This window comes from Pocillopora damicornis, chromosome 12 (assembly GCF_964200805.1).
Source record: "Pocillopora damicornis chromosome 12, jaPocDami1.2, whole genome shotgun sequence".
Lineage (NCBI taxonomy): Eukaryota > Metazoa > Cnidaria > Anthozoa > Scleractinia > Pocilloporidae > Pocillopora > Pocillopora damicornis.
Window position 1 is genome coordinate 11,126,891 of NC_142681.1, and position 25,296 is coordinate 11,152,186.

Sequence of the window (25,296 nt, forward strand, 5' to 3'; positions counted from 1 at the left end):
TAAATATGTAAAAATCTCTGCGGGCCTGCCTCTACTTTATTTAGCTTAAAATCAGATTTTGCATTATTTGGCGATGTTTAAATCTAATGTTCTCAACAACAAACGTTTCAGACGAATGAAAAGTGCGAGGCTTTAAAAGAATGTTATCTTATGAGCAATATCCCGAAGAGAAATCTCGCTTCTGGTTGTCATCTTTTAAAAAAAACTGATCAACCTTCATGTAGGACAACTAGACGTAACTACAAACATACCTCAAATCGTGTGCATATCATCCAAATTCCGAGTACTGCACCTTTCTTGGGAATTTGCGCAATCCGAAATCCTCTGAAGATACACTGTTACACTTGTATGTTATTTGAAACATATTGAAGTCGGCTGATCTACACGAAAGTATCCTTACACCGGTCAGTTGTCATAAACATGTACGTCATCACGATGGAGTGACGCTGTATTTCTCCCTGAAGTTTCATCGTTAACTACGTGGGGTATTCACTTTTCACTGTTCCCTCCTACGACTTGATGAAACAAACCCTCCTAGCCTTGGATTGAGTTTGAAACGAAGACATTGAACTATTTGATGTTGTGGTTTGAAAATTAGGCGACATAACATGGGGAATACTTTAAGTACACTTAATTGCATCCATTTTGAAATCCTGGGGGATCCTTGCAATCTGATTAGTACTCACCGGGACCGGGCTGCGCTTTACTCACGAATCGCACCAACTCCTGCTCAAACGGGGTAAGGTTAGTAACCAATCAGATTGCAGGAAAATGAAAGACACCTTTTGTAATTGTTTACAAACTGGATCAACAAGATATTTCTACAGACCAACTAGTCTTGTATTTGAGCCACTGAATTTTGCTATTTCAAATGGGATGTAATAAGGTGGTAACTCGACTTCTTATCGTGCAATTTTTTGTCTGCAATCCTGTGTATGATATCTGAGACAAAAGTTCAGTTACCATCTATAATCATTGAAGTGAAGGTGCTAGCCTGATGACTTAGAAAAAGAAAGAGAAAGTAGCTCAAACACCAATGGTTAGAAAGCTAAAATGCTTTATACTTACTCCTGACATGAAATTGTTGATAGTCAGAATACTAAGATGATTAGAAAATTTGATTATGACTCACTACTTGGCAAAAGGAAATTGGCCCGTGACAGTGCCAAACGAGGAATTCGAGTTTCGGTTCTTACAATGTTGTACAATGTGTGGCTATTGAATTGTAAATGCAAATTGAGAAATTGCAAATTTTATTCGTCAGACAAGTTGGTGGTGAGAAAACCGGAAGTCACGGAGGGAGGGCTCGTATCCCCCGCTCCAGGCTGTTCCCATTCCCAGGGATTCGCCTCTGTAAAATGTAGACCATAGGTGCTAATAAAACGCATGACCCTTACGACTCGGAAATTTTTCAAATTTCAAAAGAAGACCCTCTCCGATAGTACGCATCTAACTGAATGGATAATTCGGACCTGTTTACATGGAGGTGGGGGATTCCGGGTAGTTGAGATAACCTGCCTAGGTGGGGTAACCCGCCTGTCCATATAATTTCTTATTTTATTTCGATCACGCTTACATGAAAGGCGGGTTGCCCGGTCTGCCAGATAGGGTAACCCTGTCAGCCGGGGTGACAATTTGCCATGTAAACGTGTCAAGGTGGGGTAATCCGCTTAGCCGGGGTCGCGTTCATGGAAAAAAGCTCAAAAGCGAAACGTGTGTTTTAAAACTTTGTACATTCCCTAGCCGTCTCATGGCAGAAATCACCAGAAACTACAACGGACACACAAGGAGTATAAAATGTTCACATTCGGAATATTTAGCGTTGTAAATCGACCATATTTGGTTTCCCAAACTATTCCGTATAACGTATTAAGTCAACGGTTTCTCGCGAAACCAAACACTGCGTAACACAACGCATAACGCTTTCATGAATAAATACATATGTGTCCGAGAATTAATGTTTCGTCTTTTTCGAGATGTGAGCTTGGGACGCCTCTGCTCAAACTCCTTCATTGCAAGCGCAAGAACACCCCAGCACCCCGGGGCTGTAAGATTGCATATCAACGCGTTTTATTTTTCGGTTTCGGCTAGGCGGGTTACCTCACCTACTTGGGGTCCCCCACCTCCACGTAAACAGGCCCTTAGTTTCCTCGAGGGCTTCTGTGTTCAGATTCAAATTTTTGAATGAATATTCAGGCTAAAGAGAGTGGCATAAACTAAGCTTAGAATTTTGCAAGGGTGATAATGAAAGCAACGATGACAATAATAATACGAATAAAGAAGAAAATGTAAAGGACGATGACCACAATGATGATGTTGGAGACGAGCATGATGATGTCAACGATGACTAAAACATGAGTACAATTTAATGACATTCCATATAATACTCTTGATAATACCAAATCTGTTGGAATATACAGAACGTGGAAAGCACACGATATCTTAAGTACTGATTAAGCTTGACTGACGGAAAGAAATGCTGCAAGGGTGTCGTTTGTCATCCACTATTTTACCCCCATGGCCACATGACCACAACTTCTCTGCAACATTTTCCTATCGGTCACAGTGGTAGCGTTCTACCTTCCGCCCCCACGCCCACGGCAAAGCCCTTTTAAAGAAAAACTCGTCACACCAGACACAAAGTTTGGAAACGTGGGATATCACTTGATGAACATCACCAGATATTCCCCCAATTTCAGCTTGAACTGATTGGATTCAAGTGAAACATTTGACAGGTTATTTAAACGCCACACTGATCACTGCAACATAGCATCTTTCAAGCCGGGGTATATAAGCAAACAAGGTGTGTTATAATAGGAGCGCTGAGCAGAAGAAAGAGAGAGAGGCTTGAAATGCGACCTGTCCATTTAGTCCCCTTTTTTCTGGCTGTGAGCTACTTTCGCGGCCCTAATACTAACTTAGCGCCTGGTATGGACTACCTACCGCAAGCTGGTTTTTCATAGCTAGCCACAACGACTGCCAGTTACGAAGTTCAAAAGAAAAAGTTAATGTTGTATAAACCATCTCTTGTGAACACACTTTCTTTTTGGGTGTAAAATAAACCGAAGATCAGGAGATCTTGGAACCTCTGGAGCCTGCGGACCCTGTGGAACTTGTGGAAGCGATAGAACTTGGGAACCTTTGAAACCTGCGTAACCTCCGGAACCTATGTTTCTTTGTAAAAGAAAATTAATGAGATAAAATTAAAACCAAAAAGACCTTAGAACTGTCTGAAAATTCGCTCTCTGGTATAGACGAGAATGCTTTTTAAAGAGAAATGTGTTTTAACTGTCTTTGACACCCAATTAAATTGATGTGACTTTCACAATACTAGGACAAGGGTATGAAATGCCTTTAGGAGCAATCAGCAGTCGCACAAAATTGAACAATAATTTGAAAGCTGTTACGGTCTGGGTACCACCGGGTAGCCGAATAACGCCGCATCCGAAGGCTCTAAGAAAACCCATATGCTGGAACTCTTTGTACATAAACCTGGAATGAGGAACACGAGCGCAAGGTAACATCATCGCCCGTGTTTTTTCATTTATCATTTTTTCTACCAAAAAAATGATGGATCTACAGATTCCTCTGGTTCTGGAGGTTCCGCGGTCTGCTGATCCATAGTTTAATATCACGCTTTTTTTTCACGATTTTTAGAGATCTACGCTGAAGGAAACGCTTTCTAGTGAGACAGTTCACCTTGAGACTTACGTATCTAAAATCTACCAAATGTATTTCTGATAGTATTTTGTCTTGAAGTATTATTCGATGCCGAAAGAATCTTGAACAGTCTGAAAATATTTCGATTTACGCATGAGATCAATATCAATCGTGCTTTTACAAAGCTTATAATTTTGAGTGACGTTTATATTCCGACTCACACCTGACCTTTCATGCTTCATTCACCCCTTGTGACGTCATGTTACGATATAGATAAATCATTCCAACAAGCACGAAACTGTTTTCGTAGAGTTTCCATATCGCAGGCTATCAGTGAATACCGGCTCTTGAACAGGCCCGCCCTCAAGTCTATCTCCTACAAACAGGCAAGTTAAATATAATTTCAAGTTAGTGAGTTCGTCGATTATTCTATATCAAGTCAGTTGGTGATTTCACGTGTTAAATATTGACCTGTATTACTAACTTCCGGCCAGCAGGTCACACAATCAACTTCGTGGGAATCCATTGTCATTGAGAACAAATTCGGTCCAAGGAGGTTCGGAGATGGGAGAATCATGGGACGTAAACAATTTCAAACAAGGTCTCGGTGCCGAAAAGGGACAAAACTATAAACCCACCTTCGGCGCCATGAGGCAGTTATCCACTAATGAGAGAGGTGTTATTGCCGATGTGAAAGTTGTCGATGTTGAAAAGCGCCGTAGCAAAGAACATTCCGGCAGCAAAAATTATGTACGTATTATATGGAGTCTTACGCCTCGCAACGTAGCTTTTTGACTCCTCCTCGTATCTTACTGTTTCATTGATTGAAAAATTAATTTGAAATGGAGAAATTCCCTTTCGTTTACACACCCTTTGGCATAACTTTGCAGGAATACGTTTTGAAAGTTAGATGGCTGGACGAGAACCAATATTGCATATTTCGTCGTTACAGTATGTTCTTCGATCTACAGGTAGGTTGAGGTCGAGTTTTAAAGTTAAGCATTGCTTATCGTCGTTGTATCAGGTATAATTCATTTTTCGTGGTTAATGAAACCTTGGTTTACGTGTATGGAAACGTGCAATCATGATTAGCTGATCCACTGGAGAATTGAAAACAATTTGCGAGCTGGCAAACGCAAATGTGTCACTTCTATTTTGAACTCTCTGGTCGAGGGTTTCAAACATTTATTTATCTTTTAAATGCTTCCTGTCACGGCATGTAATTCGTGTTAAAGTTACCAACTGTCTTTAAAGTAATCAATGCTACACTTTCTTACCAAAAGGTCAAGCAAAAACTAATCAAAAACTAATCAAAACTTTACTTTTAATAAGTTAATGAAGGACAATTCGTAGATGTGTTACCAGTGGTTACATTTGTTTGTAAACATGTTGTTTATTCCGGAAGAGGCCAAGAAATAATTATTTTAATGATTACGCTTGACCCCAACTCATGAGGCAATCAATTTGAAAATTCAACGTCCCCCCCTCTGGCCACCCACAGTGCCGTAAAAAATCACCCTCGACTCAAACATGAGTCATACACAAACACCTGGCCCAAACAATCCAATAAATTAGCATAACAATTGCCTGAATTCCGTTAGGAAAACCGAGTTTACAAAACTAGTTCAAATTATGTTCAAGTTTGGTCAGTTTTCAGCGCATTCTTCGTCAACAAAAAAGTTTGAAATAATAAATTTTAAGTGGCTTAAACATAAAGCCACTGGAGCTGATTTCTATTGTGTCTTCTGTAAAGCAGACATTTTTTCTTACAGCTTCGCTGCTGTTTAAGGTGCTGAGCTTTTGTTGTCATCGAACGATTTCAGTTACTCAGTGATCCAACAAATGCTGTTGTCTCGCGCGGTCTTGTTTGTTACGCGCGATTCTTCGAAGCTCTTCGGTGTTTCTTCGGTCCAATAAATCTCCTTTCAAACTCAACATGAAGATTAGGGGTAGTTAAATGCAGGAAGATTTCAGTTTCGATGCGATTTATAAAATATGGTTAAATATTTCTCTAGTAAAGAAGAAGAACTCGTGTATACTGAAATCGTGGTGATATAAACAAGTGCCAATAAACTTAACGGCACACGGTTACATTTTGCTCTGCAGTTTTTTTAATTCACCGTGTTTCTAACACATCCTCAGAAATAAGAGATTACTTTTTTGGGAAATTTCTATTAGTCTGAATTCTACTCCTTTAACTAGAAGTGATGAAAAATGCGATTTTTGACCTTGAAAAAGGAGGGTCGACTTATACACGAGTAAATACGGTATTTGACTACCATCCTTGCCCAGTGGGGAATTTATACTGGATGTGTCAAGTGGTTTCAGCACAAACACATGTTTTATCTTTTCATATGGAGAAGTTTAGAGGTATAGCGTTGACTTTTGCCATGGCCAATGGCCAAGAAGAATAGTCCCCTTGTTTAAAAGCTTGTTAAATGTGTAAAGAGTCACTATCGCTGATTTTGCACCTATACAAAAAGACAAATTGACCATCATTGGGTGGGGCATTTGAGCACAAGTTTTGCACCAGGAGGCAGGAATTTGATTGAAACAATCTACATTGCCTGGTGGAGGGAATGTTGAATCTTTGATTTGATGGACTGAAATCTGTTGTGCAACTGAACTCTATTGCAAGGGAAATTCTGATTTAATTCCTTGATAATTATTTGCATGCTGTGTGCAGCACTCAGATGAAAGTTGGCTTCAAGTTGTCAATTTTATCCTTCCTTTCTTTCATTATTTGACAACAACGTTTTCTTGGATAACCTTATAAAAAATACAGTTTTGTTTTAGACTTACATGACTGTGGCTGTAGGCAAATGGCCCTCAGAATATTTTTACGAATCCAGAGTGATTTCATCATGCATCATTCTTAACTGAAAGGGAGGCAAACAGCGATGTCAAAGACTGGACTATTCTGTGGAATTAAACATTATGCATATTACCTTGATATAATTTCAATATTGACAGGCTGGTCTGCGACAACTTTTCCAAGAAAAACAACATATCACAATTCCGGAATTGCCTGGTAAGAGGATTTTATTTTGATTCTGGGAAGGTGCAAATGAATAAAACTCAGCTATTACAAGTCTATTTAACACTAGAGTGTGAATCCCAGAATAGCTAGAAAATTTTTAGAATTCATTTATTTGATTGGTTAAGTAATCTGGCATGATTCCTTGTCACTGAAGGTATTGCATCCATAATTAGGAAATTTTTTAGTAGAATACAACTCTGAATTTATTTGATCAACCTTTTGCTGTTAATATTAATTTGAATAAAAGGTAAGCTGTTTGTTTCATTGCCCATCTCAATTCTGTATTGAGACAGTCATATTTGAAAAAATTATCCATAAAAAGGAGGGAAAAATGTGTTTAAATTATTTTCAATGAGCTTAACTCTTATTCTAAAAAATTGCATTTTAGGACTGCTAAAATACTATGTAGAAAATTTAGACATGCAAAGTTATTTGTCTTTAGCTCTCCTTTTCGCTTTTTGCATTTATCTTGGACAATGTTATTGCAGTAAGGAGTGTATATTTTTGAACAGTTGCTCGTTTTGCTGGGGGAATGTTGTTTGGAGCATTAGCGAAGAAACAGTGTAAACACATTGAAGAATTCTGCCAGGTATGCTTACTTTGAGATCTTGAACAATTAATGTTACCACAAGCAGAGTAGAAAGTTTATGTTTCTTTTCAAAAATAGATTCACTTATTATTATTATTATTATTATTACTATTATTATTATTATTGACATCATAATTACTCATTTGATTATGATTCACTATGGCATCATATCCCAACTAGTAATTAACTCGAGCTTTTTCTTTATGTTTACATTTTATTTTTGTTTTCCACAATCCAACATCAAAGCTTTTAGTCAAGATTGTGGTCTTGAAGTTCTATATTGGGTTTAGTTAAATACAGACATAGCACGCACCAATTTGAATTCCTAAATATTTCTTTAGATAAACAACCTCATATGTCAGATGATTGGCTATAAACTAAGATTGTGAAATATGAATGTCATGTGGAAATCCAGTGCCACATTCTAGAAACTTCAGAGTAATGTCCTATAAAACTCTTATGTTGCAATGTTAAACTTCAATATAGCTTTGAGAAACTTAATGTTACTTCCCACTTTTGTGGGCGTCTTTCAGGAGAAAATATGTTCGCACATTAGTTTCACTAAAATCCTAGCAAACTATATATCAGAAAAAAGCTTTATAAGTGCAGTTTCTGATAAAAATATGCTTTAAGCGAGTTTTTCTTCTAGGAAGTGTCAGGAGCCAGTAAACTGACCTAGGGTTCTTCTATTGAATTTATTGGGTATTGGATACGGCAGCATAAGCAAAATGGCTGTACAGTCTTATTCACAAAGCATCAATCAACAGGAGTGTGTCAGGCTTTTCCAATATTCTGATTGGTTGTCTAGATATCAGCAACTTAAGTGCCTAAATGGATGCCATGAGACAAACATTTCAAATATCAAAATTTCACAACACCCTTCTGTTTGTCATTATTCCTGAAATGTTTTAGCAAAATTTAAAGACAATTGGTCAAATCTAAGTACCCTATAAATTCGCTTAAAGCAGATGTATTCGTCCCAAAATCAAATGCAAGATTTTAGCTCATAAAGGGTCACAAACAACTCGTGCCATGCCAGGAGATTATCTTGCCTCCTTTAACTACAAACCAATGTGACAACGAGACCCCATTACATCAATGATGATGGATGAAGATTTCTTGGGAAAAGTGACCCATTGCAGACACATTTTTTTAATCTCTACTGCTCAGTGGAGTGTTGAGGAGGACCACACAATAATGGGCAAAGTTGCCAAAGGCAAAGGAAAAACCAGTGGCAAAAATGGAAAAAAAAACAAGAAACAAGACAATGAATCGACAGACAGCTTTCAAAATGGGGAATGTTAATGTTTTTTGTATCAAGGCTAGTACTTGCATAAATAAAAGGAAACCTCGTTTTTAACATTATGTTTGACAAATTTAGGTTTGACAGAGACTTCTTTGTTCGAAATCTGGATGCCAGTGTGTGGAGCTCCGCCAGTACTAGTCACTTTCACAAAGGATTTTTTTCTTTTCTTGACAGAATGGTTCTCTTTCTCATTTCGTTGGGCCTGTTTTTTCTTTGGTTTTTTTTTTTTACTGGACTTTCTTTCGCTTTTGATTTTTCCATGAGTAAAGATTTTCCCATAAGCAAAGAGCTTCCACATGTGAATTTTGTGAAGTGCCCAATGCAAACAAAATATGCAAATAATTTGAAAAACGAACCCCAAGTGTGGGTTGCTTTAAAAATTCCCTTAGGGAACTTGCCCAGGTACAAGATTATGACACCTTCCGGATTTATTAACTTTTCTTCAACAATATGTTGTTTTTAACAACTCAGGTACTAAAGATTTCAGAACTTTTTATATGAGCACATTAGTTTAAATGTTTAACTTCAATTAGGTAAAATAAAAGAAAAAAACTATTTTTTTGGCCTCTAAAGGTGGGAAGTAACGTTATGTTGTTGAAGATTGTCATTTTCTTGAATATGTTATTTGTTTCATCCTCAGAACATTCAACAAATCATTAATTTGGTAGTTTCATAGTCAGGGCCTTTGATCTCTTTTAGAGGAACCTGACAGAGCTGACAATTAACTGTTGGGGAAACTTGATGAAATGCTGGGGAGTAACCAATGATAGACTGTCATCCCATCCAGGGGTGGAAAAACATTATTCCTAGTTCCTTAGTGCTGTATAAATAGGAATAGGCTCTGACTGAATGAGCCACTTGGCTCAAGTAGATACTTAATCTTGTTTACCCTTTGCTTGGTTTATATTCATAACCTGAGGCAAGTATATTTACCAGAATGACCCCTTGTGCTTGGTTAGTAAGAAGTTATTATTTCTGTGGGTTATGATATTTTCTTTGAATTTAACTGTCATAGTTGTCTCAAGTTCCCAGTCATCAATGTCATCAGATTAACCCTTTAATTTTGTGGTTTGTGCCATGAAAATCCAACCTAGCATCATAATTATAATATACAGTGTCTGAAAATCTTGTGCATCTTTTAGAGAGTGATTCAGCTACCACCTGTTGTGTCTCAGTCAGACACTGTCCTGCAGTTCTTCAGCCAGTGGGGAACAGATGCATTTGTGAGGATTGAATCAAATGAAAAATGGTAAGCCCAGCACAGCTGCTGCTACTGATGATGGCCAAAAAAAAAAAGATAGCATTTTTATGTTAACATTCTGCAAAAAATCCCAGAGTTCATCATGCAAAGTTGAAATCTAATTACGAATTTGAAACCAATTTATATCACTCTATACATGATTGCTAATTCAGTATTTTTTGACTGTTTATTCTGTTAACTTCTAAAAGTACCAAGCTGCCAAATTCTCATTTTGGAAGAAGTGAGGAACAGCTTGTTGAGAGATACCAGTCAGTGGCAGAATTTACTGGTGGAGGAAGGGGAGAGATGAGCTTGAGAGAAAATGAAATGGTAACAGTCATTGAAAAAAACAATACAGGTTTGAATTATTTCTTGACCTTATTACAATTTGAATTGGCATAGAATAGACTGCAGGAGATCAGTACATGCATGTTAGAAAGTGTATAAGGATTTTAACAACCATAGAAAGAGCAAGGTGGAAGGAGTCCAGAGTGAAATGGACAAAAAGACATGTTTTAGAAAAAGTGAGAGAAATGTCCTAATGCAAAATAGTTCATTCAAAATGTTTCCCCACAAATTGGAGAGGAAAGAGTTTGTATTCACGATGAAATGACAGGGCTGGGTATCAGAGATATAGACAGTAATTGTTGTTATTGTTGCCCCTGTTGTTCCTTTTGTTAACTGGGTAAGGTTTTCTCACTTCTGGCATTTATATTGGAATTGACTTTCTAAATTTACTTTGCTTGATGTCCAATTGTTTTAATAGGTTGGTGGCTTGTTGCAAATGCAAGAGGGGAGCATGGTTTTGCTCCAGCAACATTTCTTGAACCAGTAGACTCTGGGCGACGCACAGAAGAGGAGGAATGGAGAGACGTTGAGGAGGATGAGCGTAAGTTCTTGTGTGACCTCTGACAAACCATAGGGAACTTAACATTAAATTACTTAATTCTTGTTCATTTTTTCCCAACAATTTATTATGTTTAAGATTTAAAGTTTGTCTCCAAAGGTTAATAGAGTAGCTGGCCATATTTTATTGTATTCTGGTTCTGCCTCAAGTCTGGGTTCTCTGTATCTTAGAGCCACTTGCATTGTTTGCTGCTCCTTCAGCCTGATGGGAAACTGGTTTACCATAGAAGGTTATCAGCTTCAAAAATTTGTGATTTTCAATTGCTCATGCTTTCAACCTCCTGCTAGTTTTTAAATTTTAGGATACTTGAATGGCTGACAATGTTATTTTAAGGCAGGTAATTTAGTGTTAACAACTGGGTTGAAAACGTAAATTAGCCACCGTAAAGAGTAAAAAAGCTGACGTTTCGAGCGTTAGCCCTTCGTCAGAGCGATTAGAGGAATTGTGGGTTGTGTATGGATTTATATGTAGAAAGTGGAGCTACGCCATTGGTGGGAATATGGTGACGAAAAAACAGGAATAAATTAGTTGAATGAAAAGCGCTCGTTGATTCCGTGGGGATTAAGGGTGCCGATTTGAAATATAAATTTTTGTTCTAGTGTTTTACGGCTTTCCGAACTGCCTAGATGTAAGGAAAGGCCGCAAACTGCCATATGCTGTTTAGAATGATAAGGAAGATTAAAGTGTCTAGCGACTGGCTTGGATGCGTCCTTGTCATTTATTTCCACATCGCAAAGGTGTTCTCGGAATCGGTCACCTAGTCGTCTTCCTGTCTCGCCGATGTATAACTTATTGCAATAAGTGCAAGTTATGCAGTAAATAACATTGGCGGAGGTACACGTAAAGTGATCAATGATCTTAATGGATCTTTTGGGTCCCGATATTTTCTCTACGTTGTGAATGAAAGGACAAGTTTTGCATCGTGAGCGAGCGCATTTAAAAGTTCCAGATTGGTCATTGGTTTGAAATGAACTCCTGACTAAAAAGTTGCCTATGTTTTTGTCACGTTTGAATGAAATAAGTGGGGGTTGCGAAAAGATAGTGCCAGTCTCTGAATTGTTTCGGAGTAATTTAAAATTTTTAAGAATGATAGATTTAACAGCGTGGTTGTGAGGGTGAAATGTGAGAGTAAAAGGAATGCGATCCGTGTTCTCCTTCTCGGCCGTTTGTAGTGCTGCCTGTCGATCCATCTGTCAAAATGAGAAGTGTATTTATTTATTTTATTTATTTATTTATTTATTTAAGGATTTGTACAAAGCAGTACCACAGCAAAAACAATAGGACATAAGTTTCCTACTAATTTTAAGCTCCAACCCAACCCCCTCCTAAAATAACTTAATAATTCTCAGTTAATCAATTAATTAATGTATCTCAATTAACAAAACCAAGCAAGGGAATGGGTAACTCCAGTCATATCCTTGGAATGTAGAGAAATGTGCATATTCTAATTTGGGATTTTTCCCTTGCTAAATAATTCCCCTCGATAATGACTGCAAATATATGAAAATCATATATGTGTACTGCAGTTGAAGAAACAAATATAGAAGCGATCCTTGCAGCCTCCTACTTGACTGCTGAATACAGGTCACCTATGTGATGGCTCTGGTTGAAAACTTAGTCACTGCAATTTTTTTCCTCTTTCTATTGGCCACCAAAATGGTTGCTGCTCAGAGCCCTGGCCAGTGAAATCACTGTTTTGCCACATAATAGTTGTTACCATTCCTACTGAAATCTCTGTTTTGCATGCAGGAGACTGAAAGTATGCATGACCTGAGTTCTTCTCAGAGCCTTAAATTCTATCATAGTTTTACGCACTTTTACACGTATATTCAAAATTCAAAGGATGTAAATCTTTTTTGGTCCATAAGAATTACAAAATGAAGAGCTATCCCTGTTATTTTTATTTTTGAATTATTGCATTAAGTTCCCCCCCCCCCCCTCCTTAACTATGCTCCTCTTGACCAAGTCCTTTTACTTTTACTGCAGGTTTTTGGGTTGCAATTGAGTCATACTCAGCTAAGAGTGATGATGAACTAACTTACAGAGCTGGAGAAGAAGTTGAAGTTCTGGCCACCAGCAACTTTGGTTGGTGGAAGATAAAGTATGTTATTTGAAGAATAGCTGGAGTATAGCCACTTTTGCTTTGCAAACCTTTTTTTTTTTTTTCGGGCAAGTTCAGTTCAATGAAAATGTTTTGTACCTCTGTTTAGAATAAAAGGAAAAGTTGGTCTTACACCTGGATCTAATCTGGTTCAAGCCAAGCCAAGTGCAGATCCTCTCTTATCTGATGACCAACAAAAGAAAAGGGTGAGTGGAATTGTCTTAATGTGCAACAACTGCAATATAAATGAATGCAATTAATGCTTCTTTTAATGCAGTATTTCTTTTTTTCTCTGCAAAAGTTATCTGACAATCTGTAATATAATATTCTTAAATAATCTCAGTAATTGAGATAACTGACTGCACTGTCCGTTTTCTTATCAGGGTTCTTCATATTCAAGCATCAGTGGCATATATGCAAGTATAAGGTCACCTCCCCCTAGAAGGTAAAACTAAACATGATGTGACGGCTCAAATGCTAAAAGGTTTTTGAAGACTATTATCAACATGTAGAACTTCTAAATTAAAAAAAAATTAAATCATTGAAAAATAATCTGTTACCACGATTGGCGGTAATGTCGCCATCTGATTAGCCAATCTGCCGGTTTTGATAAAAGTACAGACAATGCTGCTGGCGTCAACGTGTCACGAAATACCTTTATCACTGAAAGAATCGTTGTATTTTACAAATTTTGACCACTATGATAACGAATCTCGTCGTCGATGAGAGTATAGACCACGCTAAACAACTTTCAATTTTTTTTACCACGATACCGACGTCAAATAAAACTGCTATTATCGACAACGGCAAACTGGCCAATCAGATTGCGACATTACTACCAATTGTATAAAAAGTCTAATTGAATATTACATTGAGTTTGAAGAGGGAAATGCTTACCCTGAACAGAATGTTTCTGTTGTACAAGATTTAAGTTAACAGTTTTTTAATTTTTATGTCAGGCAGGTCCTGTCATATCTGCCAGCTTTCGAACTTTCTAATCAGCGCTGAGTGCCACTTGCCTTCGCCTGAAGTTTTTTTTCGATCTTGTAGCTTGAATATTCACTTCTGTGACTTCCAAATGGCTGAGAGATCAAGCGAAATGAAACTGTAGAAAAATACGTGAATATCTCTAACAATCGAAGGCATTTCAGCCACGTAAGGTCGGATATGTTCGCTTCTCGTACTGTCTACCGAGAGATTTTTGTCAAATTTAGTAGACATTTTACCCACTATTTTTCTCAGTTATTCAGCTTGTCATTTCAATTCCATCTCTTCCTTTTCCCATAGCACCAAGTGGTTTCTAAACACCCTAAACCCATATCCTTGTGCAACTCGCTGCAATCCTTTTTAAGGGTTTAACCTTGCAACACGAAACTGTTCCCACGATGGTTGTCACCAAAACAAACCTCATAACCCAAAGTCGGTTCATCCTCTATCCGTTGAAAAAAAATTTAAAAAAACTAAAAAAACCGCGAGATGTGAGGCTTCTTGTGTTCTATTGCATATTTTGAAGGCCCTCTGCTATTTGAAATTCTTTTCACATCTCACTAAGAGAAGTTTTTTTGTGACATGGACTGAGACCGTAAAAAGAATACAACTACTTGTGGCGAGCCGGCTTTAACATCAAACAATCAACCGGAATTTCCTCATCTTAGCATTAAGATTAAACAGGACAGACTAATCTGTAGGAAATGCAGGAAACTTGTCCATACGACCTTATTCGTTTGAATGGGGCATGTGAAAAAATTGGACGTTTTAGGAAATTGGCAGGTATAAATTTTATTCCTAAAAAACTTTAGCTTGGGTGGTGTAGCTGTGACAGAGTTCATTGAGTACTTTTGAGGATAGGGTGAGTTTGAGACTCAGAAATGTACAGCATCTCTAGCTTGATATATACCATTGTGCAAAGGAGTGGCTAGGTTTTTTCAAGGGGAGAGGGGGTGAGCACCTTACCAGGAGGAGCTTATACTGATCCTCTACTTTGTTTATAAACGGGTTCGTATTCATATGGCTAGAGGACCGGCAAATGGAGTGAGTAGCACTGGAAATGCCTTACATCTGATAGACTCTTCCGATTCTTTCGTTTTGCCAACAGTGCTTGCTTACTGATATCTTTGATATGACTATTAATCTTTTCATGATGTATTCTCAGAGATTCTAGCAAAACAAGGAAAAGAGAAGCTAACAACAATGAAGCCTCTGAAAAAGCGAGAGTTTCACGTTCGCAGTCCACACCTCGTAGGTTCATTTGTTTGCAGTATATGTTAATACGTAATTTTCATACTTTATATTTTTGTATTAGTGCTGTTGGCGTTGATGGAAAATTAATATATTTCAGAGGTTAAAAATATTCATGATTATTAACGTTTGGAACCAGCATTATGGTGCTGCTCCCAAATGCTAGCTATAAAGGACAATGCTTCTTTAATTAGTCAAGAGAAAGTCCTAAGTCAAGAATTGTTTTCTCTTAATACCTAGTAGCTACTTGATTACACCTTTTGAGGACCTGCGTGAATTACCTAACCTCTCTTTTGGTTTCACCCTTATTCGAGTTCATTTTCTCTTTGTATTAGCCTCAATTCACTTCGATTCTCTAATCCACTGAATTTAACAAGAAGCTTTCTAATTGAAAGGAATGGTAGTATTTATTTAATTTGCTATCCTTTCTTTCAAGATGCATTAGAGTATGCTACAGTGGAGATATTGTCAAGTTCCCCATCAGCCAACAGAAATCTTCAGTTTAGTTTTGAAGACTCCAGGTAATATATAACACGCCAGTTGGTCCCCATAGAACGGGAATCTTTGATCATATAATTTTTTTAAACATATGTCGACATGATCGACTGTTTATATTCATTTTTGTGGTTAGAGGGGCGGGGTAAACTCATTTTTGGTAATTACTACAACTATGTTAAGCAGTTACACTGTATTTGTTCGGATTTATGCCCAAATAGCAAATACACAGGCTGCATTTACTCTGCTTTGCCGAACAAAAACTAACAGAATGGGCAATCTGAATATGAAATGACTAAGACTGAATTGCCTCATCAGCAACTCTGTTCTTCTGTGCCCTACTGTTTCCCGCTCCTTGAGATTTCAAACAGTTGCATCACCTTTTGAAAATTTTCTTCAAATGTGCTGAAAACTTGACTACTGACGCCGCCATTATGAATAAACAGTCAGGTTACAAAGGTCTTTCGAAGCTTAAAATAAGTGCATTGTTGTTATTTCGTTTTCACTATTTAATGGTGGAGATGAAAACATAATCTCTGGATTTCATTTTTAAATTAAATTCAGAAATCATGTTTAACTCCTCCGGCTCGACTGATCATTTGCCCGGGAAACCAGGTGTGCAGCATAACTAAACAGAGCAAGGCACAAAAATATCCTGTAGGTAAAGTAATGCGCACGTTATCTGTTTTCCTTTCAGTGAAACTGTTCCTCAATATGCTTCCGTTATTCCAAAGCATCTAAGGTAAGATATATTTGGTGACTAGAGAGGTTCTTACCGAGATTGTTACAAAACCATTTTTCTGTAGAGATGTCTTGATTGTACCATAGTTTCGGTTGTACTATAGTCTCAGTTGTACCATGGCGTGTAGATGCAGTAAATCAATAACACTAACTTATTCAATTGCAAGTATGTGCGATACAAAGTAGACGAAGAGCGAGAAGCTTTTGATTCATCAAGAAATAATATGATTTTATGGGATTTTAAACTCGTCACGATATTCGTATTTTTGGTTTAATCACTTTCCTGTCACGACTGGTTGTCACGATGATAGCTTTAAAGGTAATGAGGCTCGGGTTGTGTCTATAGGTTTTAGGCAGTTTACTTACAGCTCAAACGATCTTTCCTCATCAAAGTGCTCCCGCACCTTTCTTAAGGTCCCTGTGGCTCCATAATTTGTGTTTGTTTGCTTGTTTTTCTTTTCTTGCAGTGATAATCAAACAGAAATTTAAGAAACGAAAATACTTATTTGTTTTTTTAGTGAGCAGATAACAAGTGATATGTCTATGATGAAGTTTCACTCGGTTGGGTGGTTATGGCTGACTACTACATTAACCAACTGAGCTCATCTTATTTTGTTCAATGTATCCAAGTATTTTCCATAGTTTCTTTTTGATTTTTCTATTTTGTTTATCAATATAGATTTTTTTTGCTTTTGTCTTTAGACTGAACAGATCCCACAGTATGAGTGAAGATGGGTCAGAAATCAGAAGACCGGTAATGAACAGTCAACTCCTTATGAACTTGTGCCGCTAAGTTTGTTACTTTGTGTTTTCGGTTGTGATCGTGACATGTTATCCCTCCAATCACTGCATTCCTCAACAATATCACAGAAAAGAAATATGGACATTTTTATTTTCCAGCAGAAGCGGAATGGCTGCCCAAACCTCCCGTCCACTCCACCGCTGGTGTCTCTACACAACTCTAACTCTCGCAGTGTAGACCATGATGACATGAGTTATGCGAGAGTGCATGAGTTCAGACAACCGCCACTTACTAGTACCCCAAGGGTACGTTTATTGCAACCCCCGGACGAGGGACTCGTCAGATTTGGCTCCCACAAATACGAGAATGTTCTTAGAGCTGATCTTCATTTTGGGACAGTAAGTTATGAACGCGACATGTGGTATGCGTTCTCGTAGCATTGTTGACTAAGTAACTGTGAGCTATGGCTTGACTTATTCCTCGAGATATAAACCAGTTAAACAAATTTATAGGCAGGTTGAACCTGAATGGTTTAATAATACGTTGAAGAGCATAGAAACCCTGTGGAATCCTGTAGATCTTTTGAAGTCTGAAATTATGTGGGTTTATACGATAAGCTTCCTGATTTCACTGTCATGTCTACTGATCTTGACTAGGACTTATACTGATGTTCTTGTTTTGGCTGTCTTAGTCAAAGATTGGCTCGGTTGATCGGAAGTATTATGTACGTTGTTGATCATTTGTTAAAAAGTTTAGCTTAGTGTTATAATAACAAAAGTTTAATCTTCTAAGGTCACTTGGTCCGCTAGCGCACTCGTGCCACTCATGCTTGTATGGTGCATATATAAGCGTGTATTTTAGAGTTCATAGTCGGTCTGTTTGGGTCAGAGTAAGAGTCAGTCAGTAATGATTAAAGGGGAAAAAAGTGCGCGAAGTAAAGCTACTGTGAAGCAGAATTGTAGCAGATAACATAGAGGACTGAAAAGGACTGGTCTTGAGTCCTTGGTGTCTTACGTTAAGCGTGTTACTCTCTGCAGCTCATCTCCCTCTATTCATTGTAGCAGATAACATAGAAGACTGAAAAGGACTGGTCTTGAGTCCTTGGTGTCTTACGTTAAGCGTGTTACTCTCTGCAGCTTATCTCCCTCTATTCATTGTAGCAGATAACATAGAAGACTGAAAAGGACTGGTCTTGAGTCCTTGGTGTCTTACGTTAAGCGTGTTACTCTCTGCAGCTTATCTCCCTCTATTCATGTCGCAACATTTCTTGCAATTTTTTTCCTCTCGTTGAATAAATGGCTCCCTTTTTTAGTATCCCACGTGAAAACACAGAAAATCGTCGACGTAGGGAGTTTTCCTCAGTTTTCAAAGCTAAGGTGCAAGCAAACATGTGACAGTTAGTGGGACAAATATGAAATAATAAAACGGTTAAACACGAGCAATCTTCATTTCAGACTTACTGTTGTTAATCTTATTTCAATCTCATTTTAGCCCGGGGAGCATTATGTGGCTATCACAAACTACGCACCTCCACCAGATCGCAATGAAGATCTGCCCCTAACAGCGACAGAAGAGGTACGCCTTCTCTGTGAGGATGGCGCCTGGTCATTCGTTTGTACAGTAGACGCAACCAAAAGGAGTGGATGGGTGCCGACTTCATTGTTGAAGAGCAAGGAAGTTTCCCATTACAACATGACTAGGAGGTCCAAATCTGTTGGGGACATTTACAACGCTTATGAAGAAGAAGAAGCGGCAGCTCGTGGAGCATCTCCGTCTCAGATGGTGCAGAAGCCTCCTGTACCAACACCTAGGAGCGATCTTGAGCAGAAGAAGACTTCAGTGGACGTAACTGGTGCCCCAAGCGAAGAAGCGCCTCCACTGCCTGGTGCCCCACCAGATTACATCCGGAAGTCTGGTAAGACACCGACGCCCTGTTTTCTGTTTTCTTGTTTCACAGATACCATATACGTAATGCAAGGCTAACTAAACAGACTTTTTATCTGTCTCTCTTTCGGCGCGCTTCATATTACTGAGCACATCAACTGCGGAGAAAGTCCTACAAGAACGCGTAAGGATGAGCTTCGCTGAAATAGGAGTAGTTCAGCCAAGAAAGTTTACGACTGTTTGGCCGAGATGTCGAGTCACGCTGATCGAGACGTTCCTGTCGAAGATGCGCGATGTGGGTTGTAACCATGCGAGTGACTTGCAGGGGAAGTATTGTCCTCATCGCTTGATTCGCTACATGATACTGAAAGCTTTGTGGCTTGTAGGCTGAATTTAAGTTGCTGTACAGACGAGTGCACTTCAAGTGACTACAATGAAAGCGATGGGAATGGAAAACGGCTGAATTTCTCAGTCATAGAACAATCAACAGCTTTAACGGTTGTCAAGTGACCATCAACAGCAAAAAACTTGGCTGAACATGCCTCTCGCAAGATCGATTAAGCGTTAGACCCTTATTAATGACGTTTGCGCAGTTTCCGTATCTGTTGAATGAGTGCGATTTTTGAGCGGCTACATGTTTTATCATATTTTGCTATTCAAGCAATTGTTTACCGGTTTAGAGACAAAGATATGTGCTTTGTATGCTAAATTTGCCTCGTAGCACAAATATAAAGATTGTGTACTGTGAGGTGTTTGGGACTAAGACCGGCTCGTATAATCTCCAAATATCACGGGCCGCTCTAATGATATTTTGGTAAATTTTGAAACATCAAAATTCCCCCAGAGACCGTTCTATTTCTGGTGTTAAGTGACTTTAACTCCCCTTTTGAGTCCTTCTGAGGAAAGACTTCTTTCTTTTAGGAAAGGTAAACGAACACTACTTCGCGCGGGAAGACTTTACAACAAAAAATTCAAACTGCATCTCGGTGCGCAAAGGAGAAGTAGGCCAGTTATTAGCAGTACAGTCCTTAGGTTGGTGGAAAATGAATGTAGAGGGTGTGGTCGGATGGACTCCAGGCGATTTCTGGGAGTTGCTACAGGATGAGGTACTATAATGTTAATGTTAGTCCATTCTGAAAATAAATTACATCTATAAGCTGTTTTCTTGAACCAAATGTTAATTTGAGACAAAGACAACCTCTATTTTTAAAGGCTCAGTAATCATCTGTTGTAATAAGTTTCTTTCGAGACGGAGATTTTGTGAAACAAGAACTCATAAAAAGACAGAGGTTTTCAAAAGGAGGGACCTCTTGGGTAAGAAAGCTCAAATTTAAGGGGAAGATGAAAAAATATTTCTTTTCAAATCGCTCCCATTGTTACTCAGTTAGATTAAGGTATGGACTAACGGCGGACTAACGGAAGATTGGAGGTGGGCGAGTGAGTCGCGCTCCGCTAGAAATCTAAGTGTGAGTGAAGTGGACGAATCTTCTTTTTTCTATTTTGATCTCTTTCGTTACTGGGGCGAAAAATGATCACCAAGTTGAGAAACTGTATTGTTGAGGTATTGAATTTTGCAAATCACTATAAGTGCTGTGAATCAGGACGTCAAATTACAGAAGCTTGATGGTGAAGTGACTGAAGGACACAAAAGCGGGATGTTATTACTGACTCAGTATGTAAAGAACTCTTTCAGTAGCAGGCAGACTTCAATTAAGACTGTTGAGCACTGCGTCACTTAAACACTGCATCACACACACTACCCGTTAAAAAACGGATGGATTCTCATTCGCCAAAAAATGGATGGCCATTTCGGCATTTCTACGATTACTGTCAGTAATAGATGTTGAAATTTTCCATTCGTTACTTGTAGGAAGAAACTCTCAACGAAATGCCTCCAAAGAGCAAGCAGCGAGAAAGGCACAGTTCTTTCGGTAAGTCATGTTGTTAGATGTCTTAGTTGGTGTAAAATTCCGTCAAAATATTCCAAGAACAATTGCCAAAACAATTTCCCTTTTTGTGGAAGCATGTGTATCTGATGCTTGTATCATTTGTGCTGTCACAGGAGACGAGTTGTGGTATTACGGGAAAATGTCGCGTCAGAAGTGCGAGGAACTTATGATGAGAGTAAGATATAAATATGTTCAATTTTTTTAATGTTAACTCATACTGATGCAGGAAAACCGATCCAAGACGACAACACGGCAACACGAATGTATAATGTTTTGTGCACTGGTTCATTAAAAAAGAATACGATCGTACTGAGAGTCGATGAAAACATCTGTCTGAACTGACGGCTTGCAGGCCTATGGTGGACATAGTTCTTCCATATTTTTATTGTCTTTTTTTTTAATCTAACATTGGTTGTTATGTCGAATTGACAGTTGATGTTATGGTAAAGTGAAAGGAAGTTATTGTGCATAACAGAATAACTAAAATGATGAAATTTTGTAATTTTGATTTGTTTTCTGTCCAACAGAGCGCCAAAGAACTCGACTACTTGATACGAGAGAGCACTCAGAAGGTAAAAAGAATTAAAACAGACAATAAAAATGTACCTATTCCCTTTCTAGCGAGCGTGAATTCTTGCCCTCACCGACTTTTTTTTCGTATTTTTAGTTTGCTTCTTTCGTGCTATCGGTCAAGTATGGCGGAAAGTAAGTACTATTTCATTTTCTCGCTTAGTTCTGCAATTTCGTAATTTTGCTACAAGGGTTAGCGTCGTCTAATTTATCGCTAGACGTATCGGTAATAAATGAGAACCAGAGAAAAGCTGACGTTCGGCAATTCAAGTCAAATTATATTTATTATTATTGTTATTACTATTATTGTTATTATTATCATTGTCGTTGTTGTTATCATTATCACTACCATTGCGTTTTCGTTAATGTTTCCTTTTTCCTGTTTTAAACTTTAGGATTCGCCATTTTCCCATAGAACTGACACCAAGCGGTCGTTATGTTATTGGCAAGCATGCGTTCGATGGTTTGACGGAAATTGTAACATTTTACAAGACCCACGCGTTGTTTTACACGCAGAACAAAGAAGCGATCACCCTTGGGGAATCATTCCGGGGAATGTAGAACTTGTGTTAGTGATATACTGTCCTCATTACGACAGTGGTACGACCCTACATGCAAGTGTCGTGAAATTGTACAACACCCAATATATTCTCGTGAATTGATCTTTTAAAATCGAAGTTCTACATCAAGAGAATTGAAGCAGAGAGAGTTTTAATCAGGATGTTCGCTGATATCGATTCCATTTCAATACCTCTTGGTTTCTCAAGACGATCGTATTGTGAATCCTAGTCCAAGAAGTACCATTTTTCGGCCCTATCTAAACCCGTAGATGACGGATATGACATTAAGATATCCCAAGGGACCTTCGGGCCAATGCATCGAGAGTCTCTCCGTTTGCCCCGTCTTTTAACAATTTTATCAACTGACTTTCACTCAATTTGCAGCACATTCATCTCACAAGAAAACCACTCATTGAAAACGTAAGAAAAAAATTATAACTTGGAGCTAATGAAAACAGACGTTTGTAAAAAACAATTAGAAATAATACATTTGAGAGGACATTTCCTCGCGTAAAAAATATGAAATATATATATATTCTATGATGAATGCCCGAGGTAATTCACGTGTAACAATTTGCGCTGTTGCCTGAGATGTCAATATTTTAATGAAATTAATATGAAGGTAGTTATTAAGAGATATTTTATCTGTTTACCTCTAAGCAACGCAAAAGTTCATGGAGCCAAAAGTGGTTTCTTTATAAAATTTTATAAAATTGTTGTTACTGGTATATGTTAAGGCTTTTTAAAGACGTCTGTTAAAAAAGTGACGAATAAATGAATTTAACCCAAGTACTACCAGCGTTTGAATAAAAATAGTAACAGTGCCAAACTTACATGATTCTTTCACCTAATATGCCAGTTTTCAACTTCTTCATGGGAGCATCGAGAAAACATTTCAGGCTACTTTGGTTTGTGCTTTTTGCAACACAGACGTGTTAAAAGTCAAGATTTCATATACTTCCGTATTAATTGTATTAGAAATGACTGAGGTTACCTATTTACATCTTACAACAATCGGAGAGTTTGGTGAGATATTTCTTCCCAATCAGTGAGACTGTTAAGTGCAAAATAGTGAAAGGAGTTGAGTCATCTTGCTGGCTCCAGTTATATTTCAATGGGGAAGAAAGGGAGACCAAGTTCTTTTAAACCGATTTGAAGCTTTTAAAAAAATTTATATGAAACTCCGTCCAACATGCATAAGTTAGATATGGAAAGTTGTCAAAAAAGAAAATATCTTGATGATAATAAGAACAATCAAAAATAAAAGAAAAAAAAGGGATCAAAATGTTAATCCAATTTCGAAAAAAGAAAAAAAAAGAACCGAAACCGTAGAAGAAATAATACCAAAGTGGAACAAAGAGATAACTGGTCAGAAAAGAGAAGACTCAAGGAAGAAAGAAAATAAAGTGATGTCAATAAGGGAGAAAAATAGAAAAGGTAGCGGATACTATGCGAAATTCCCGCCTTAAGCCAGCTGGAGAGCTACTCCTAGTCTGCCAGCTACAAATCCTACTCGGGGAGAAGCTAGAATAACTCCCATGGCGCCGGTAATTCGTACCCGCAACCTCGATGACCTCTGTTGTACATGATACGCGAAAGCGTTTGCCACTGAACCATCGGGAAACTGCTAGTTATATTAACATAATTTGTCGGTGTGTAGAGTTTTTAAATATTGGGTGGGAGAGGGTGGAGGAATGAGGACGTTGTCTGACCGAGAATACAACTGAGCGTTTTCAGTCACGAGTAAAGGAAATTAATCCGACAAAAAACTAATATGAGCGATATAAACAAAGAATCAGAATATGTCGTAACGGTGGACAGCCTCGTTTACAGGGGCTCCTAGGACAACGACGCTGTAGCTACAGAAAGGGAGACTCGGAAACTACTCGAAGAATCTATCAAGGCACGATAGAAAAAATAGACTCCATGATGAAACATTTTACCGAACTAAAAAATTCTGAAGCTTTTTAACATTAAAACTTCGAAAACTTTGCTCGGCTGCCAAATGAAGGATACGCGCAGCACTCGCCCAACCTTAAAAAAATTGAGCGTGCACTTTAAGTGAAAGGAAGAGAAACGAAGCTGGGGAGCTGCTTCAATTACTCATGGCGGTGGGGACTGCCTGAAGATTTCGAGGCAGTCGACAGGGAGATTCATGTCTCAATTAAGGATAAAGATATCTCAAGAACTTATCTCCTTCTTCCCAAAGCTCAGATGCCCTTGCCAAGATGATTGTTGAATTTACTTGGAAGGCCCACAGAGGAAACCTCATGGAGATAAAGACGAACTTGTAGTCGGGCCTACGTGGAAACATCTGCATATCCGAGTCTTGTAGACTACTGACAAATCCGTTTTTGAATTTGATCGTATTTTCTATACATAGACAAGTAAGCCTCCAGTTACTTCTAATTCTTTCTAGCGTAGCTTAATTCTACTTCTAATTGCTGCTTGCACATTAATATAACGATTTTGACTGGAAAAATTCCATTTGTGTCGAAGGAGGCCAAAGTCACTCCCATTTTTAAGAATCTCCAAATTTATGGAGCGTGCGCTTTAAGTTGATCTACAGGCTTTTCATGAAGAAAACAATGTCTGATCAGTATTTAAGTCTGGTTTTCGCTAAACACATTCTACTGAAACTGTTGTAGTTTTTACTAGGTTTACCATATATAAGAGCACATAAATAAACAACAGCTGACAGGTGCTGCCTTTATTGACCTAAAAAAGGCCTCCGTTCTTGTCCACCATCATTGCCTCCTTCACTACTATAGAGTCAGTTAGAGCAAATCCAGTTCGTTTAGAAATTATCTGACAAGTTATATTCAAAGAGTGTGGATGTTTCACTGATCCTGTGTTTTAACTGATCCTATGTTCTCACTGATCATATGTTCTCACTAATCCTATGTTCAAACCGATCCTATGTTCTCATTGATCCTATGTTCTTACTGATCCTATGTTCTCATTGATCCTATGTTCTCACTGATCCTATGTTCTCAATGATCCTATGTTCTCACTGATCCTATGTTCTCAATGATCCTATATTCTCACTGATCCTATGTTCTCAATGATCCTATGTTCTCACTGATCCTATGTTCTCAATGATCCTATGTTCTCACTGATCCTATGTTCTCAATGATCCTATATTCTCACTGATCCTATGTTCTCAATGATCCTATGTTCTCACTGATCCTATGTTCAGACTGATCCTATGTTCTTACTGATCCTATGTTCTTACTGATCCTATGTTCAACTGATCCTATGTTCTCATTGATCC

General features: G+C 38.2%; 1 protein-coding gene across 5 annotated transcripts; it reads left to right on the forward strand.

Annotated features, from left to right (window-relative positions):
- The first annotated feature begins 3,945 nt into the window (after window positions 1-3,945).
- Window positions 3,946-22,814, forward strand: LOC113685652 (uncharacterized). 5 transcript variants are annotated; one of them, XM_027203180.2, is made up of 23 exons: window positions 3,946-4,046; window positions 4,158-4,410; window positions 4,551-4,631; window positions 6,634-6,691; window positions 7,213-7,289; window positions 9,738-9,844; window positions 10,045-10,193; window positions 10,602-10,724; window positions 12,729-12,843; window positions 12,953-13,049; window positions 13,227-13,288; window positions 14,996-15,081; window positions 15,518-15,602; window positions 16,274-16,318; window positions 17,020-17,071; window positions 17,221-17,457; window positions 18,551-18,974; window positions 19,865-20,049; window positions 20,814-20,874; window positions 21,006-21,067; window positions 21,420-21,464; window positions 21,560-21,597; window positions 21,858-22,814. In XM_027203180.2, the coding sequence occupies exons 2-23, from the start codon at window positions 4,225-4,227 to the stop codon at window positions 22,021-22,023; spliced, it is 2,541 nt and encodes an 846-aa protein (XP_027058981.2). In that variant the 5' UTR covers window positions 3,946-4,046; window positions 4,158-4,224; the 3' UTR covers window positions 22,024-22,814. The 5 variants fall into 5 exon arrangements, with proteins under 5 accessions (XP_027058981.2, XP_027058980.2, XP_089045824.1 ...); XM_027203179.2 differs by having other exon boundaries at window positions 3,961-4,046; window positions 17,218-17,457; XM_089189698.1 differs by lacking the exons at window positions 6,634-6,691; window positions 7,213-7,289 and having other exon boundaries at window positions 3,961-4,046; window positions 17,218-17,457.
- The last annotated feature ends 2,482 nt before the right edge of the window (window positions 22,815-25,296 follow it).